This window comes from Talpa europaea (genome assembly GCF_964194135.1).
Source record: "Talpa europaea genome assembly, chromosome: 2".
NCBI lineage: Eukaryota > Metazoa > Chordata > Mammalia > Eulipotyphla > Talpidae > Talpa > Talpa europaea.
The window spans coordinates 70,522,402-70,539,168 of record NC_140068.1 but is presented as its reverse complement, the minus strand read 5'-3'; the positions used below and the strand labels follow the sequence as shown (position 1 = coordinate 70,539,168).

General features: G+C 39.2%; 1 protein-coding gene across 1 annotated transcript in view; it reads left to right on the top strand.

The window, feature by feature from the left end:
* Positions 1 to 16,767, top strand: part of COL19A1 (collagen type XIX alpha 1 chain) — a gene marked incomplete at both ends in the record, with an annotated part of 304,611 nt that overhangs the window by 206,291 nt on the left and 81,553 nt on the right. Inside the window, 2 exons of the mRNA XM_084227959.1 lie at positions 7,204 to 7,257; positions 16,494 to 16,538. Of these exons, the coding sequence (XP_084084085.1) occupies positions 7,204 to 7,257; positions 16,494 to 16,538 (99 nt within the window). The remainder of the gene's footprint in view (positions 1 to 7,203; positions 7,258 to 16,493; positions 16,539 to 16,767) is intronic.

Genomic DNA, 16,767 nt, shown 5'->3' with positions numbered 1-16,767 from the left:
CACATCACCCTGCTAATTAAGAAAATGTGATAATAATCTTTGAATTGTCCTGTGCAATATAAATATGAAGCATTAGTATTACATTTGATAGGACATGTGCATTTGAGCTGGTGACAAAACCTGCATCAAATATCAACCTTTACCAAAAAATGGATAAGTTATTTTGGGGAACCAGAATTCTTTCCAAGAAACCTTAAACATCACCTAGTATGCAATCCCCAAAAAGCTGAGCTTGAGTTCTCTGTACTGAAATGTAAACATAATATAAATATTCAATGAATCGTCTCCTGGCCTCAGAAATCATGTTTTGCAATTTGAGAATTTTCAGGAATTTAGGTGTAGGGAAGTGGAAGAAGGGAGAATTGGCACTGCTTTTTAAAAAATTGTAGCAGGACCTCCCCGGTGGCACAGGGTTGAGCGCTAGGCTGCAAAGCTGCCTGCAGTCTCTTCAGTGCTGGTTTGATCCCCATCCACCGGTGAGGGTCTCACATGGCGCGCAGACCTCTCCTGTTGCGCCCGCTGCTCCCCTCAGCAGTGTCCTCCATCTGTCTGCCTGTTCTGCTCCCCACTCTGGCTCTGGTGAATTCTCTCACCCTCCCGTGCTTTTGACTGTACCCAGTGCTTGTATAAATAAATAAATAAATAAATAAATAAAATAAATAAATAAATAAATCTAAAAAAAGGAAGCCATTTTAAATTACAACCAGAAAACAGTACAATAGAAAAGCTGAAGTTTCAAATCAGAGGAAAATGTATGCAATATTCAAAGACCACAAGGAAAATTTCTGTAGTCTTGACCTAAAGATTTAGGAAAAAAAAAAAAAAAAAAAAAAAAACGAAAATGCAGAGCTTAAGAAATTAACCCAGTCACCTGCATCCAGACCAAGCTAGAGGACTGTGTCATGTGATGTATCAAATATTGAACAATGGATGCAGAAAAGTCCCATCAGTCCCACACCAGTATCTCCCTAAAATTCCCAAAGTGCCCTATAAAATCTTTTGAGGGTGGTAAAAAATGCCCTTTTCTAGCAGCCTTATTTGACAAGCAAATATCCCTGCAAGGGGCAATTCTTGGAGTTGCTAGAGGGTTTCCCCAGTTAACACAGTAGCTTAACAGTAAGAAAGGAAGAGAGAACAGTGGCAATGCTACTTAGAGCTGTAGACTGGGAAAGGAACTCTGGATATTAGTTTAACCCTGCTGAAGCCTGCTGGGGCTTCAGGAAGGGGTTTCAATGGCTAAAGAGAAAGAACAGGAGTGGACACGGGACTCATTCCCAATGAAGTTGAATCCTTTCAGGCTTTTGCAGAGCACACTCAAGAAAGTAAGGCAGGGGATATAGCCTATTGAAATAGTGGGAATGCAGTGATGGTGGTGGGGTAGCAGGTGATAAAAAAGAATAAAATTACAACCATTTAATTTATATAATAAAATCCTAGAGACACTAAAAAAAATCATATCATTTGAAAAAACTTTTAAGACAAGTAATAGATCTGTGTTTAAAAGAAAAAGGAATTGATTTCCCAAATATTTTCTATCTAGGGAATATTTTTTATTTTTTCCCTCAAAATAAGGATAATAGTTTCTGTGTTTTCATCCTAGTAAACAAAATAAATCCATCCATAAAATCTTTTCTACTTAACTGGAGTTCACTGTAGCTTTATTTTAAATTATTTAATCAAAATCTTAGATTGATCTAAATCTGTTGGCCTTGTCTTATGTGAGTCTGGAAATAGCAAGACTTCTGCCCTATTTGCTGCAATTTCTAACTGAAACCAAAACTAGCAAGAAATTTACTTTCCCCTCAAAATATTTCTTATGAAAGTAATAATTCTACTGAATTCAGCAAATATTTGGATGCAGGAGGAGCTACAGGAACCACTTTCCATGTTATAAGATAAAAAAATTGAAGTGCCTGCCCTCAATGAGTTTTCATTCCAACTGGAAAAGCAAACATGCATTCCAGCCACTAAAATCAATATAAATGTGCTTTATTAAGTTTTATGTAATGTGTTGTAGGTGCAAGTATATGAAAGATAAAAATTCATACTAACATTAGCTTTTCCAAAGAATACTGTTTATAGAAACAGTATATATAGAAATATTTTTCATCTTATTCCTATGAATGAGTTTGGAGTTCTTAATAACAATTTTTTTAATATCAATGAGAAAATAAATACTGATCTCTGCTTTTTCTGCAAGCAATTAGAAAATTGGAGATGTTTCTTGAAAATCAGCTCAAATGAGTTCCATTAACAAACTTTCTGTTCTTACAGCAAAGCAATTTTTTAGCATGCTTTGAAGAGAGTTGATTAGTACAACTTTCTTCACAGAGGTTTTTGGTTATTGCAAAGCATGTTACTGAAGTTAATTGGAAACCCACAGAGCCAGAAGGCAGTTGTGTGTAACCTGAAAATACATATTTGTGAATCCTGAAAGGAGCTCCTAATAAGAGATTGAAGAACCATGGTGTGTAGAGATAAGTGGCACCCAGATGACTCAAGGAGGCTTAGTCAGCCATTATGAGGCACTAGAGGATATTTCTAGAGAAAGGGGAGAAAGGAAAATCACTAAGGAGAAAGGACCAGAGAGGGAGCAGGGTAGTTGACAGAGGAGCCAGGGAGCTCTTGATTCAGAGTATCTGGGATGTGCTAAAGCTGGATCAAAAAGACCTTAATGCTGACTTGCTCAGAATGCTTATAGCAAAGAGCAGGGAAGGAAAACATAAGGCAAAAGGAGAGGTCTATGAGCTAAGTGTACTATATGCACTAGCTTGAGGGAGAATCAGCTACGTCCAAGACTGAGGAAGTGTGGTTTTTTGACAGAGAATCCTTCTCATCTTTTAAGTTTTAAGAATCTGAAACTGACGCTAAAACCTACTGAAGGATGATAATGCAAACAGCTCCTCTTTGTACACTATATATCTGATGACACTAGTGGCAAATAGCATGATATTTCTGTTTCCCACCTCTATTAAGAGAGTATATAGCTCCCAAATTAATTGTACTTTAATTCACTTATTCACACCCAGTATAGTTCTTACAGTAGAAAATAACATTTGAATCTCTACCCAGGTTTATAGAACTCACAGATAATTGCCATTGAGTACAGTTGGCTTCTGAATGGGTACGTCTCCCTGGAGTTCATAAGCATTTTAAAGCTGCTCTATAATTGTGTACTCAGCACATTAATGCAGATGTCCTATGTCTCCCAACTCGTGAAATAAAGTACAGCAGAGCAGCATAAAAGAGAGATACTATATAGTCTACCTAGCTATGTTGTGGGCCACTATTATGAGCAAAATTTGGGGTCATTTTTCCTTTCCATAAATCTTCAACTGTTTTTCCTCTTTGAGTTCCTGAAAGCATTAGCCAAAGCTGATGTGCCCTCCATAGCTGACCTCTCTTCTCCACTTGACTTGGGTCATCTAAGCATCTCCTTGAGGAGTCCTAATAAATGTAAACTGCAGAAAAAGTGACCTCTCAAGTGCCCTGGAACATCTACTAACACCACGTGGTATCCCAAATCTGTCACTTAGTATGTCTTTAACTTCCCCTTCCCCAGAGGTGATTGATAGTCCACAAGAATGACAGCTCTTGCAATATGTAGAAACAAAGAACTCCTTGGATCTTCTCCAGCCATTCTTTGTACCAGAATAGAAAATAGACAAATACTATACCTCTTGGGGCAGAGCTGGACAGCCACCAGCTCTATAGGAGAGCCACCAGCTCTATAGCCATCCTTTACAGGACAGCCACTAATTTCAAGACCCCAGGGCATGTATTGTTGTTTAACAGTCAAGAGAGAGTTGCTCTGGCACTTGTATGTGTAGAGCTTCTCTGTGGTCATTGGCCCCACAATGATTGAGATTGTTTGTTTCTGAAAGTTTGAGAACCCACTGAGTCCTTGCTTTACTGGCTGCAGTCAACATGAGGTAGATTCCCCAGGCACTTTACCCCGGTATCTTCTTTCAGTCAATGCAGGGTTTCTGCAGCCCTCTGGGAGAGTTTGTGTAGAGTATTGCCTGCTGGGTAGATTGTTAACTATAAATCTCTGTTACATTAAACTTGAAATTTACAGTATCCAAGGTATCCCATGACTAAAAGAACAGGAAAGAAATGTCATCATAAATGCTCATCAGCAGATTAAATAGTAGAACCTAAAATTAACCCCATTTCGAGTACTGCTTGGTGGATATGACATTTATGGTTTATTAATATTGTGAGTTTCTGAGCAATGCTTAAACATTTCTGTTGGCTTGTAGCTCTGTTCTCTGTGCCTTGCTCTTGCTCTGGGCTCTCCCACCCTACCTCCAGTATATGCTCAGTGCAAGACAGGAGCTCTAGAAGAGGAACATGTCCTGTGTTTATAGAATACAGTTATACTCTGTAGGTGATCTGTGAAAGATCAGACCCAACTGTCACCCAAGCTTTAAGAGCTTATCACTATCCTATCATTTTCACTATTCTTAGCCTGCTACCTGTGTGTGCCAGGTGACCCCTACCACACTGCTGGCTCACCTGCTTCTTTCTCCTCACTGTATTCCAGAGCCCCTTTAAGGTTCCCACCTCATGTCTCTGGACCATCTTCTCTCCAGCTTCTGCAAACAGAGTTAGGCTGCATTTTAAGTACAGTTGTAACTTGAGAGTAATTATTTGGAATGTGCGAGCATCATCTCCCTGTCATGTATTACGAGAATATGTGAAGATAGACGGAAGATGAAGAATAGAGAGGCGTGTCTCTTGGCTATACATAAGGACTATATCCAAAGGCAAAGTGTTGCTTTCCTCAGCTCCTACACCAAGCATAGTGCTGGTTCATAAGAAGTGCTAATTAAAAGTTTTGGTGATTTTTTTTTTTCATTTTTAGTGTGCTAAGTAAAACATGGAAGAGTGATCACCTGGCATTCTCTAGGGCACAGTCAGGGTGATAAAAAATGGACTGCAAAAGCCATTTTAGGCTGAGAGTCTACTTTTAATTTAAGAAGTGGAACAGAATAGATGAGATCTGAGTTTAGGCCCAGATTGCCATATTTGATGTTAGCCCAGGCTCTAATGAATAGTGTGAGGCTGGGCGAGGTAACAGTTTCTGACCTTCATTTTTTTTTTTTAACGGAAAATAATAATGTTACATACCTCAAGGTGTCCTTGAAGGGAGTAAGTTAAAATCTTTGGTATAAGACCAGACACACAATAAACACTATATAAATGTTTGCTGTGATCATTTGATTGATTCTTCTGCTCTAGTTCAGAGACTGTATTATTAATAATTCTGCGATATTTGGGAGTACTAAATATTAAGACTCTCACTTTTAACTAGGATGAATGTGTATGAAGCTAAATTTTTCCATCACATCACTATCCTTTGATCTACACGGCATTATTATTAATACATATTCACCATTCACCAATTGCCTGCTGTGCATATACATGTAAGCTACCTGTTGATGCTACTAGCTCTAGTGTTTAAAATTTCTCCTTGTCTCACTATATATTTTCAGAAGGATCTGTGTTAATGGGATTTCAGGTCTCTTGAATTTCAAGCGAGTTCTTAACTTGCATCTTCTTGGCTAGAAACTTTATGCAACAACTCCCAACTCAATGATTACTTTCCTCACATTACCACCTAACTGACCTAGAATACTTTACACAAGGCTTACTGATGGAAAAAGGACATGAAAAATATATAATGTCATGAGAATTCTTTTCTGACATTAGCTCTGTTTTTATTTGAGGAAGGTAACAGCATCGTTTGTCTTTCCAATCATAGAGGCTCCATTACTCGTGAGGCCTATTATTTTCTCAAGAGTTATTCCAATCTGCTCCCAGGCATCCATCACCACATCTTTGTGTCCTCTACTTTTAGTGCCACAATGCAAAGCTTTTATATTAGAAAAGATCTTCAGTCACAAGCTGTTCATAAGAAATACTGGCCATAAATGTTAACAAACATTAAGTTTTTCAATGTACTTCAGGTATTACCTCAATCAGTGAGTACAGCTAGCAATTGTGCTTTAAAATTTTTCTTCACTTTCCAAAACTTTCATTTCCTCTTTTCAAAAATAATCTCTGTGTTATAGTGATATTTGCTTTGCTCAGTCTCATTCTGTGTCTTATCTTCTGAGGTAAAATGTAAGAACTTTGCCTCTATAATATTTTCCATCCTAGCTTTCAAGGTCTAGATGAAATATGCAATCTTTCTTTTTGAGAAGCTGAATCTATCTTGGCTTGACCTATTTGATTTAAAATAATGCTAAGCCTTGTGTTTCCTATGGCCCTCTCCTCAAAATGTAATCTCTGAAGAACTCAGAAAACTCTTCCCTCCCTCTCTTCTTGGAAGTTTCAGTGACGAATCACTTTACTGTTTTTCTCTCCACCCAAAGCTAAGCATAGTATTTAGTGATTATTTCCGGTCAACTGAAAACTACAAATATTTAGTCTTATTTCTGAGCAGACATCTTTTCCTGGCCTAAAAGTCCATGGACAGCCAGTTTTCACCCAACTAATTCAAAAAAGAAAAGCAATAGAAAAAAATATGTGTTGCCATATTTTCTGTTAATAAAATACGAGGGGGGGGCACACATTTCTATAATACATTGATCAAAGTCCTGTGGGAAATGTCATAAATTACAACCTTTTCCCTGGAAGAGTTTTATGGACACAATTCCTTTTAATAAAGAGTATGCTGATGGCTGATCTTCTGGTAAAATGTTATAGGTTCCCACTTAGGATGTTTCTTTGGGTTCATACAGGATTTTACATAGAAATAGCTTTATGAACCTGATAAATTAATGTCTTTAGAATATTTCACTGAACAGACTTCGTTTTTCTTTCTTTTTTAAAAGATTTATTTATGCATACAAGAGCTGGGGTACAGGCCAGAGTTGTGGGGGGTGAGAGGATTCACCAGAGACAGAATGGGGAACAAAACAGGCAGAATGACTCACACTGCTGAGGGGAGCAGCAGGCAAGTCAGGAGAGGTCTGCTGCACCATGTGGGTAGCAGCCTGGCTGGCCAGGGGATCAAACTCATGCTGCAGAGGCTGCTGACAGCTTCATAGATTGTGTTATAATCCCTTGTGCCACCAGGGAGGCCCTACCATTTTCTTGAAATGGTAATTTTTCAAGAGTTCTTAGAAACCTTATTTAAATATACATTGTTTCAGATAATGTTTACATATATATCCTTGATTTGTTTCAATACAGGGACCTCCAGGAATACAAGGACTACAACAGAGTCTTGGTGGTTATTATAACAAGGTATGGCTTCCTTTTTTATATATTATACACACACAGAGGCTTTATGTGACAGTAATTTTGAAAAACAATTAACATCCATTCCTTACCTCTCAGAGAAACACAATCACATATACTTAGCATCTTTCCATATTGAAATTGTTTTAAAGTAAGGTGTTATGTTTAGCATCATTTATAAAACCATAATGTTATGTTTATAGATAAAAACATTACTCTGAAATGTGCAAAATTGCAAAAAATTAAAGCAAAAGGCATGTTTCATCTTTGATGATGTCGTATATCTACTTTCTCTGAGGGCAGAAGAGACTACTTGGTACCTTGAAGCTCTGAGAAGCATAATAGGTGGTAGATTTCTTATCAACCCCAGTGGGCACTTCACAAAAATCTTAGAGACAGGTTTACATACCATAGGTCAAGACTGAAATTTCCCCACTGGCTGGGAGTAGCCACTTTTATCTTCCTCAAGGTTTATTTACAATTGGAAGAAATGGAATACTAACAGGAAGTAATTGAGTGGAGGAGGCAAGACAGGTTTGCTCCCTATTCTTTAAGGAAACACAACGGAGAGAAAAGAGTGAATGGTGGCGACCAAGGAAGACTCAGAAACCTGCATGACCATTGAGGGCACATCACTCAATAACACATACTTGGGGGCTGGTCGCTTTGTGTGAGGCGTTCTGTCCACTGACTGGAGTCCCTCATATATGCGATAGCTTATCATTGATGCCCCATTGGTGACTGGTTGCGTGCTCCCCAAACAAATTTGGAAACACTGTCCTTTATGTCTTTGCTCCTTCCTGCTGCTCCTTCCTATAAATGCCTCTGACTCATATTGTTCCTCTGTTAGAAATCTCAGAGAGAAGCTAGGTGCCAACAGAGTAGATAGCAGGTGCTCAGAAAAGGGCATATTAAATGATGTGCTTATTGATTCAAAATCTTAATTCTTCTTTTATCAGGTTAACTTTCACATAAAGACTGAGATAATTTGTGTTTAATAAATTTAAACTCAAAGGCATGAAAAGTTTGTTACACTTCCTAAGTACACCTATCTTAAAGTTTCTCATTTACTTAGATTTTCCAGGGAGAATTATATTAGGAAGAATGTTTGGGACGTATTTTGATTCTTTATTAAACCTTTTTAGAATAGATCTATTTTAGCTTTTTCAAAATACTAGGTCTTGGCACAAATGAAAAAAGAAAAAAGAAAGCAAAGCATATCTAGAATTAATCAATTAAAACACAGTACATTTCTGTAATGACATCTTCTGTTACAAAATTGGATTTATCATAAATGCTTCAAAATAATAAGAATGAATTGGCTCTGATGTCACAGCATCAGCTAGAAAAGCATAAAGAACAACTCTATTACCATCACCCTTGGTATAAAATTTACCAAGTTGCTACTCAGCTACTTAAAATATTTGCTATCCCTTGCAAAACTTTTAAAGCTCATATCTTTACAGCTCTCTCAACACTACTTCTATATATACTTTATCTCGTCAATGAGTTAGTTTTTCCTTAAATGAAGATATATAGAGCATTCATATTTTGACTTTAAAGTTGACGGTGTAAATTTGTGAACTTTAAGGCTGTGTTTCAAAATAATGGTGCTTAACCTGAGAGAGAGAGTAGAGAGTCTTGCCAATAGCAAACTTAGCTATGGACTCACCTACAAGAACTCCAGCTCTCATGACCATCATTACAGGATTGAAGCTCACCAGTATTTAGTTCACATGTTTTCAAAATGTGACTTTGGAGCTGGAGCATAGCAGGTAAAGGGAAGAGAGCTTAGCTTTACTCCCAAAATGATGCTTTCTAACCACTTAGCATCAGCAGCCTTTAGACCCAGTGGGAATTTATGAAAGTTACTCCCCAAACATTTTACTGTTTCATCCGGGGAGTAGTTAGGGCTGCTAACTTGAGGTCCTCCCAGAATTGATGGAGGAGATAGGGCCCAGCTCCCTGTGCCTACTCTGACCAGTGTTTCTAGATTGTGACCACTTCCTCCTCACCCTGAGCATCATAAAAGAAAGAACCAACATGCCATGATGAGCAATGCATGTTTCACATGGCCCTCTTTCCCCACTCACCCCCCCCCCCAACTCCTATCTGTTTTTGGATGCTGCAGTGGTTTCATTTTGCAATTCATTGCATGCCTGATGGTCTGCAAATGAATGGGGGATGGGAAGGGGGTTTGTTGAGTGAAATTTTCCTGGAGATTAAATAATGAGATACAATAAGTGACATTCCAAGGTTAAATTGGCGCTGATTTATGCCCTGTCTGCACTCCAGTCCTGGACCTAAGTGCCTTGGCTCATTGTTGCTCCTGCAGTCATACAGCCATTACTGAAGCAACTACCCAAAGGGAAGACCACTACAGGCTGCTCATGCACTGCCCCTCCCTGTTGTTCTAAACTAAAAGAACCATGGTTCATGCTCTTGCTCCAGGAATTTTCAAGGAATTGCCCTTTGACCCTGTATAAGCATTGATTTTTTTTCCCCTACAATTTTCCTTATTCATCCAGAGGGAGAAGCTCAGACATAAGAAGCCCCCTTCCCTCACAGCACAAATCAAAAACGGAATGTGGGTTTGGGGGAGGGAAGGAAGTAAGGGATAGAGAGACTCTAAGGACTAAGGTCAGTATGTTTGTATTTTTGTATGCCCACTTGAGATTGCAAAGAATAAAAGGTAGACCATTTCCCTCTCCATCACAAAAACAATTTGCAAAACAGCTGCTCCCATTCTGCAAGATTGTTTGCAAAGAAGCAACAATGCCGAGCATTTTCTTCCCCTTAAGGAAAATCTGCTCATGATCCAGCAAACAGCTCTTCATTGTCTTCAGCTCTGGGAATTTTAATAAAAATTTGATAGGGTCTGTCAACTGCTAAAACCATCAGATCCAGAGTCTCTTACAACACTCTAGATGGGGAGGCAAAGTGTTATCTGTGAAGGCCAAGTACTGGCGGATTTTACATTTGATATTGTTTTTAAAGAACCACATTGAAAATGCATAGTTGTGTTATCTTACATCACCACACTCGGTGCAATTTGCAGAGAATCAGTCTCAGCTGTTGGAGATTGATGCTGTGCCTCCCAGCAACCAATTCTAGTGTTCACTTCTCCAAATTGTTGATCCAAAAAAACCAATTTGCTAGCAAAATAATCTATTTTTCCTTTCAAGTATCAAATCATAACATCATTTTAATATCCACAGACTAGGAAGGACAGAAAACCTTTCTCCAAAATCAAATATTTAAGGCCTTTCCAAGCAAAAAGTTAAGCCTGGCAATGGCACAGAAAGCAAAGGCTTCCTTAGGAACACAAGAATAACCTTTCTGGGCCCAGAAGATTCAGAAATAAAGTCCTAAATTCTAAACTTTCACTTTCTGTGACCCAGGCCCCAGTACCTTTGGGGAGCATCGTGGATTTAAGCAGAGGCATATGGATTTTTGAATACTGCCTTAACAGAGAACCCTGAGCTTCATTTGGTTTGTCTCTTTTTCTTTGTAGTCCACATACTTGGAGCTTATGAAATGGTTTCCTGCAAGTAGCTAAGAGGGTAAAAATAAGCCTTGGGTGTTATTTCCAAGTAAGCGCTCGTAGGCCACATATTCTACTTTAACTTCCTCGGATTGCTAGAATGGAGGACCACACACTGAGTGACTTAAACATCACACATTTGTTGCCACCAGGTTCTGAGGCTGGAATCCAACATGAAGGTGTTTGGTCCCCCTCTCTCCAGACACCCCCCCACCTTCTGCTGCTTAGCTTGTGGCAGCTTATCTCTCATCAGCACATGACATTCTTCCTGTGTGCATATCTCTGTCCAAATTTCATTCTTATAAGGGCACATACATGTTATATTAAGGATCCACCCTAGTCCTGTATGACAACATCTAAACTAATTACCTTCTCAAAGACCTTATTTCTAAATAAGAAGTACTCCTGAAGTATTGGGAATTGTGATTTCAACACATGAATTTGGGAAAGACACATTCAACCCATAATAGATAACCTGGGTTGAATTTTTTTTAACTTTGTTCCCCTCATGCTTAGGATTTTACAGCAAGTCCCCCAAACTGGGGGAATTTTTAATGACCCCATTTCCTGGTCTTTTTTTACTAAGCTGAATCATAGGAAACGGCTGATATTTGAGCCTTTGTCTTTGGAGTCTAGAGAAATGGTCATCTCCTGTGGTTCAAGTGATGTGTGTCTAAGTGCATTCCCTTCTTTCCAGAGAAGGACCTCTCCAGCACAATGAGAATAGCTTCAAGCTCCCCACTTTCCTGACTAGAGGTTCCAAAGTTCCATTCACAGTTTCCCACAAGAGAACAATCAACATGTTCCAACATCCCAGAATTTTTAAAATGGGCGGGCACATTAGCACCCCACCACCACCACAAACCTCTACCCTCACCACTTCACCACGAGAATTTTTAAATAAACACATTCAAAACTGTATGGCTATTATATTTATTCAAAGGGTTTACAAGAACCCTTTCAAATAACATGACACCAAGTTTCAAAATGACCTAGTAAAATTAGAATAGTAAGTATCTGAGGCAGCCACATATTCCAGAAACACAAGATGCATGTCTCTTATGATTTCTGTAGAGCCAAGTAGTTGTTGCGGTTAGCTTGGAGAATGCAAAGAGGATAATCTCATATGTCAAGGAATAAATCTACTGAAGTAACAAGTTTGAATCTGCCTTGAATACTGTTAACCTGAAAGTGGAGAACAGCTCTGAAAGTCACTGAGGGTCCTTGGTAAGATGTATTTCCTGGCCTAGCTACTTAATGAAGCAAGTATATGGTGCTCTGCTAAGCAGTAAATGACCCTGTTGTTTTTCTGGGTGTCAGATCCATCAGAAAATCCAAACTTTAGAACAATAGAGCATATGAACAGAATAATATGAGTTGGTGCTGCAGAGGCATTTCTTTTTTTCATCCTAATATCTCTGGTGTTCTTATCAGGGCTCAGGGGAACATTCCCAGTTCTTCTCAGACTGAACTAGCAAAATAAATAGCATTAGCTGGATTAAACACAAAATTTAATTATGTATGCATGGAGATTTGCATGGCCATAAATCCCAAAGTAAATGTGACAGATCAAGGGTTTATATCTGGAATTAGGAAATGGGATAAGGTCCTGGACAGTCAAGGAGACAGAAGGGGGCTCCATGAAGAGGACGGGGTGACTTCATAGATGTTCTAGATGTTTGCCCTCCCTTAAGGGATAACCCTAAGTCTGGATAGTCTTCATTCTTTAAAGTAGTAGGAATAATTTCTCCCGATGCCCACAGGGCACCTATTGACCTTTTTATTATGGTAACGTGGATTGGGAAAAACCTGTTTGGATGTCTTAGAAAAACCCTATCTGAATATTCCTGGGAAGGCCAATCCTGCATCTTAGATTGTTGAAGGGTAAGATGGGAAATGGGATGGAAATCAAGATGCTATATTGGACTGTGCTCTCATCAGATGCACTTTGGGTGCTGCTGTGCTCTGTGATCCAAGAGCATAGACCTCCCACTCTTACTGCCATTTCTGGGCAACTCATATCTTAGACAAAAGCATTTTCCAGCTTCCCTCAGAGCATCCTGACATAGCCAAGGGTAGGGGGTGTGTGCACTGATTGGCACCAAGCCCAAATGACTAGTATTTTCAGGAAATGCCTAAAATTTATGTTTCTACGCAAGTTGCATCGGAGAAACCTACTATTTTATAAATGCTTATTCTTGGTGTATGTGTGCATATGTCTTAAAATTTGGTACTTTGTTTTCAACTATGTCTTTGTAACAATTCACAACTCAGGATTTTGAGAATACATTTTTCATTTCCAATTTACTAAACATCTCAGATGAAAGTAGGAAAATGAAAGAATATCTGTCACAAGACCAATAATAACAGCAGTTATTTTTTTATTATTTTTTAAACATTTATTTATTTTTAAACATGAACCAGGGTACAGGCCAGAGGCACTGGAGGGAGAGAGGATTCACCAGAGACAGAGCAGGGAACAGAACAGAACAGGCAAACTGACTGAAATACACTGCTGAGGGGAGCAGCGGGTGCGGCAGGAGAGGTTTGCCACACCATGTGGGTTTCTGGCCAGCCGGGAATCAAATCCGCACTCAGAGGCTGCGGACAGCTTCACAGCACTGCGCTCAACCTGCTGCACCATTGGGGAGGCCCACAGCAGTTATTTTTAATTGGAGTAGCATGAGTAATATTAAGGGCACATTTAAAATGTCAAACCACAGCAAACCAAATGATCTGAAGGGGTATTCTTGTTAAAACTTTATGTGATTTTTTTTCTACTGATGTGTATTTTTAATTGAAAAAAAAAGCATAAATTCTAATCATTGGCTTATTTATTCTAAAACATCTAATGAGGGCCTCCCCGGTGGTGCAGCAGTTGAGCGCTGGGTTGCGAAGCTGCCTGCAGCCTCTGCAGCACCGGTTCGATCCCCAGCTGCTCCCTGGCCACCGGAGGAGGGTCCCACATGGCGCGCAGACCTCTCCTGCCACTTGCTGCTCCCCTCAGCAGTGTCCTCTGTTTGTCTGCCTGTTCTGCTCCCTGCTCTGGCTCTGGTGAATTCTCTCACCCTCCCGCGCTTCTGACTGTACCCAGTGCTTGTATAAATAAATAAATAAATAAATAAATAAATAAATAAATAAATAAATAAATAAATCTTGAAAAACAAAACATCTACTGAGTGCTTTGTACATGTTGAGTACTGCACATCAGACAATCAAGCTCAGGTGTTCATGAAGCCTACATTCTAGTGCAAAATTTTTTAAACACAAAAATAAAAATGTAGGTATTTGTGAAGGAAACACACAATGTCCAATGAGCAGGTACGAGAGGGAAATCTGTCTGGGAGACCCACAAAAGGTTTTTGTGAATAACATTTCACAATATGAGACCCTGAGGGAGGAGTAATTACTAGCCAGGCAAGAGTTGAGGACAGAGAGGTGATCTAGAAGGTGAAAGGAGAAAGATCTTGAGCGATTATCCCTGGAAATTCTGAGGGAGAGGAGTGGTCAAGATGATGCTAAATAAGGAAATACGATCCTGTTATGATCCTGTTATATCTTTAAAGATACCTCTTGGATCTTGTGCAGAGGGTGGTGTGTAAATGTAGAACAAGAGTAGATTTAAAGGCCTCCCACAATGCTGGGGAGCTACTGCAATGATTCTGGGAAGGCATTATGTGGCTTGCCCAGAGTGAAGGCAGTTAACAGGAAGAACAGAGATTTTGTATTGGGGCATAAGTAGAAGGGCAGTTCAAGAACAACACTCAGGGCAGAGGAGGAAGAGTTCTATCGGAGGGAAAGGATGGATTTGGTTTTTTTCCTTAATTTTTTTTAATTATAAAATGAAATTACTACTCATTTTAAGTCCAATGGTAGAGATACATTAGGAAGAAATTAATTATCACTCTCCCACTTCTGGACTAACAGATACTAACAGTCTGATACAATTTTCTCATCTTTATCTTTAATATATGTGTGTGTTGTGTTTTTTAAGTTCAGTTTTGAACTTGTTGTATATGAATTGCAAGTGAATACATAAAGTAGAAGATCATAGATAAATGGGTCAAAATTCAGATGGAATATGAACGCTAGGTTTATAAATTTGTTTGTCTTTGTATAGAAGATAGGTAAGCCACAGGGGTGGATAAGAGTGTTTGGAGAAATGTTGGTCACAGAGAAGGGAACCTGGAAGAGTCCTGAGAGAGTCCTTCCTTTACCGGTTAGGCGAAGGAGGATGAGAGGTCAGAGAGATGGGAGAAACCAGGAAAGTGTGCTATCATACAAGTCAAGAGTGACAAGTTCAGTCAGGAAGTCACTTAATGGAATATTCATTAGATAACACACTGAAAACATCACTGGAGTGTCAGATCAGATCACTGGAGTGGTGAGGGCCAGAGTCTGCTCACTGTGAGCTCAGGACTAAGTGGAAGATGAATCAGTGGTGTGAGGCAAAAATTGCTTGACAAAGCTAACCAGACAAGGAAGACTTCTGTCATGGCTATTGCAATAGGAAAAAGAAGGCAGAACTCAGCCTAAGCTCAATTCTGCTGAGATAAAGGGGTAAAATATTTTTAAGTGCTGAGTGAGTGGGAGAGCAGAACTTTACACAAGGGAAAAGTAAACTGTCTCATATATTTGGAATAGGAGAAATTTTTACCAGTAGGAGCAAGACACCCACTGAAATTAGGTTCCCACCTTCTACAGAGACTAGGAAATTAAGAGGCCCCATCCTCCTTGATAGTTTCATTCCAAAGGAATGGCTCCCTGTCTGTAAGAAAAACTCTCTTGGGGTATAAAGCTGGAAAGAGACTTTTAAAAGATTTATAGTTCAAAGGAACTGTGAATGAATTTACAGGTTTTTGAAAGATGCTAAGAAAGGGAGGTCAGCACCTGGAGTCCAAAATAAACCCATCTGAAGTTTATTTAAATTGAGGAGAACCTTAAGGCCTATGGTCAATGGCCATCAAAAACATTAGCCTTTAAAAACTTTGTCCATGAAAGGGAATAATCAGAGAATAATGTGTTTTATGCTATTTGAAGATGGTAGGGTAAGTAGATAGAGAAATTTTTGAATTGGACCATTTCATCTATGTTTTATTTAGCTTAACAAATTGGCCAATTCCACATAAAGGCAGTAGATGATAAAAAAAAATTTCTAAGACCAAAGTCTGGGGAATCAGAGGACTGATGGAGGAAAACAGATACCAATTAAAGGACAGTCACTGACAACAAAGTGTGCGTGCAGGTGGGTTGACAGATTTCGTGGTAGAAATTTTAGTGATAAGTATCTGAGAACTTGTATTTTTTAAATGGGGTAATAGGTAGATCATCTTCCGGGAGAAAGTGGAGTCCAGATTATTGTTATGAAAACAATAGAGAAGATTTGATAATGGGAAGAACAGCCAGCCAGTAGGGAGGGACCAACTAGACTCCCAGGTGAATCTGAAATAGTGACAGGTAGCCCCTGGAGGTGTGATCTTCCTCCAGAATCATCTGCCAGGGAGAAGTTGGAGAGAAGACAGTCTCCAAAGTGGGAGTTTTCCAGGAATATTTAACAGAAGGTGAGAGGAGCAAAAGTGATTAAAATTATATCCATAAAAAAAAAAAAACTGTGAAAGCACAACTGACTATAATTTTTAAGCGGGGACAGAATGCATCAAAAATCAATGAACTTTTGTTTCGTTTTCTGTTTACCTAGGGAAATATTGGTGAACATGGAGCTGGTAGCCTAAAAGGAGAAAAGGTAATCAGATTTTCAAGTGAATGAAAACATCAGAGGTTTTAAGCCATTTCATGCATTTATTTATTGCGGCAGTCCCTCTGAGCATGGGGTTCTGGCCTTCTGTTCCTGGGGTGGCAGCTGACCTGCAGAGGGCACAGCCTCCAATCCCCAAAACACCAGGCCTAGGGTTGGAACCTACAACAGAGGCAGCTTCAGTGAAGAGTGCTGAGTAGCAGTTGGCTACAAGTAG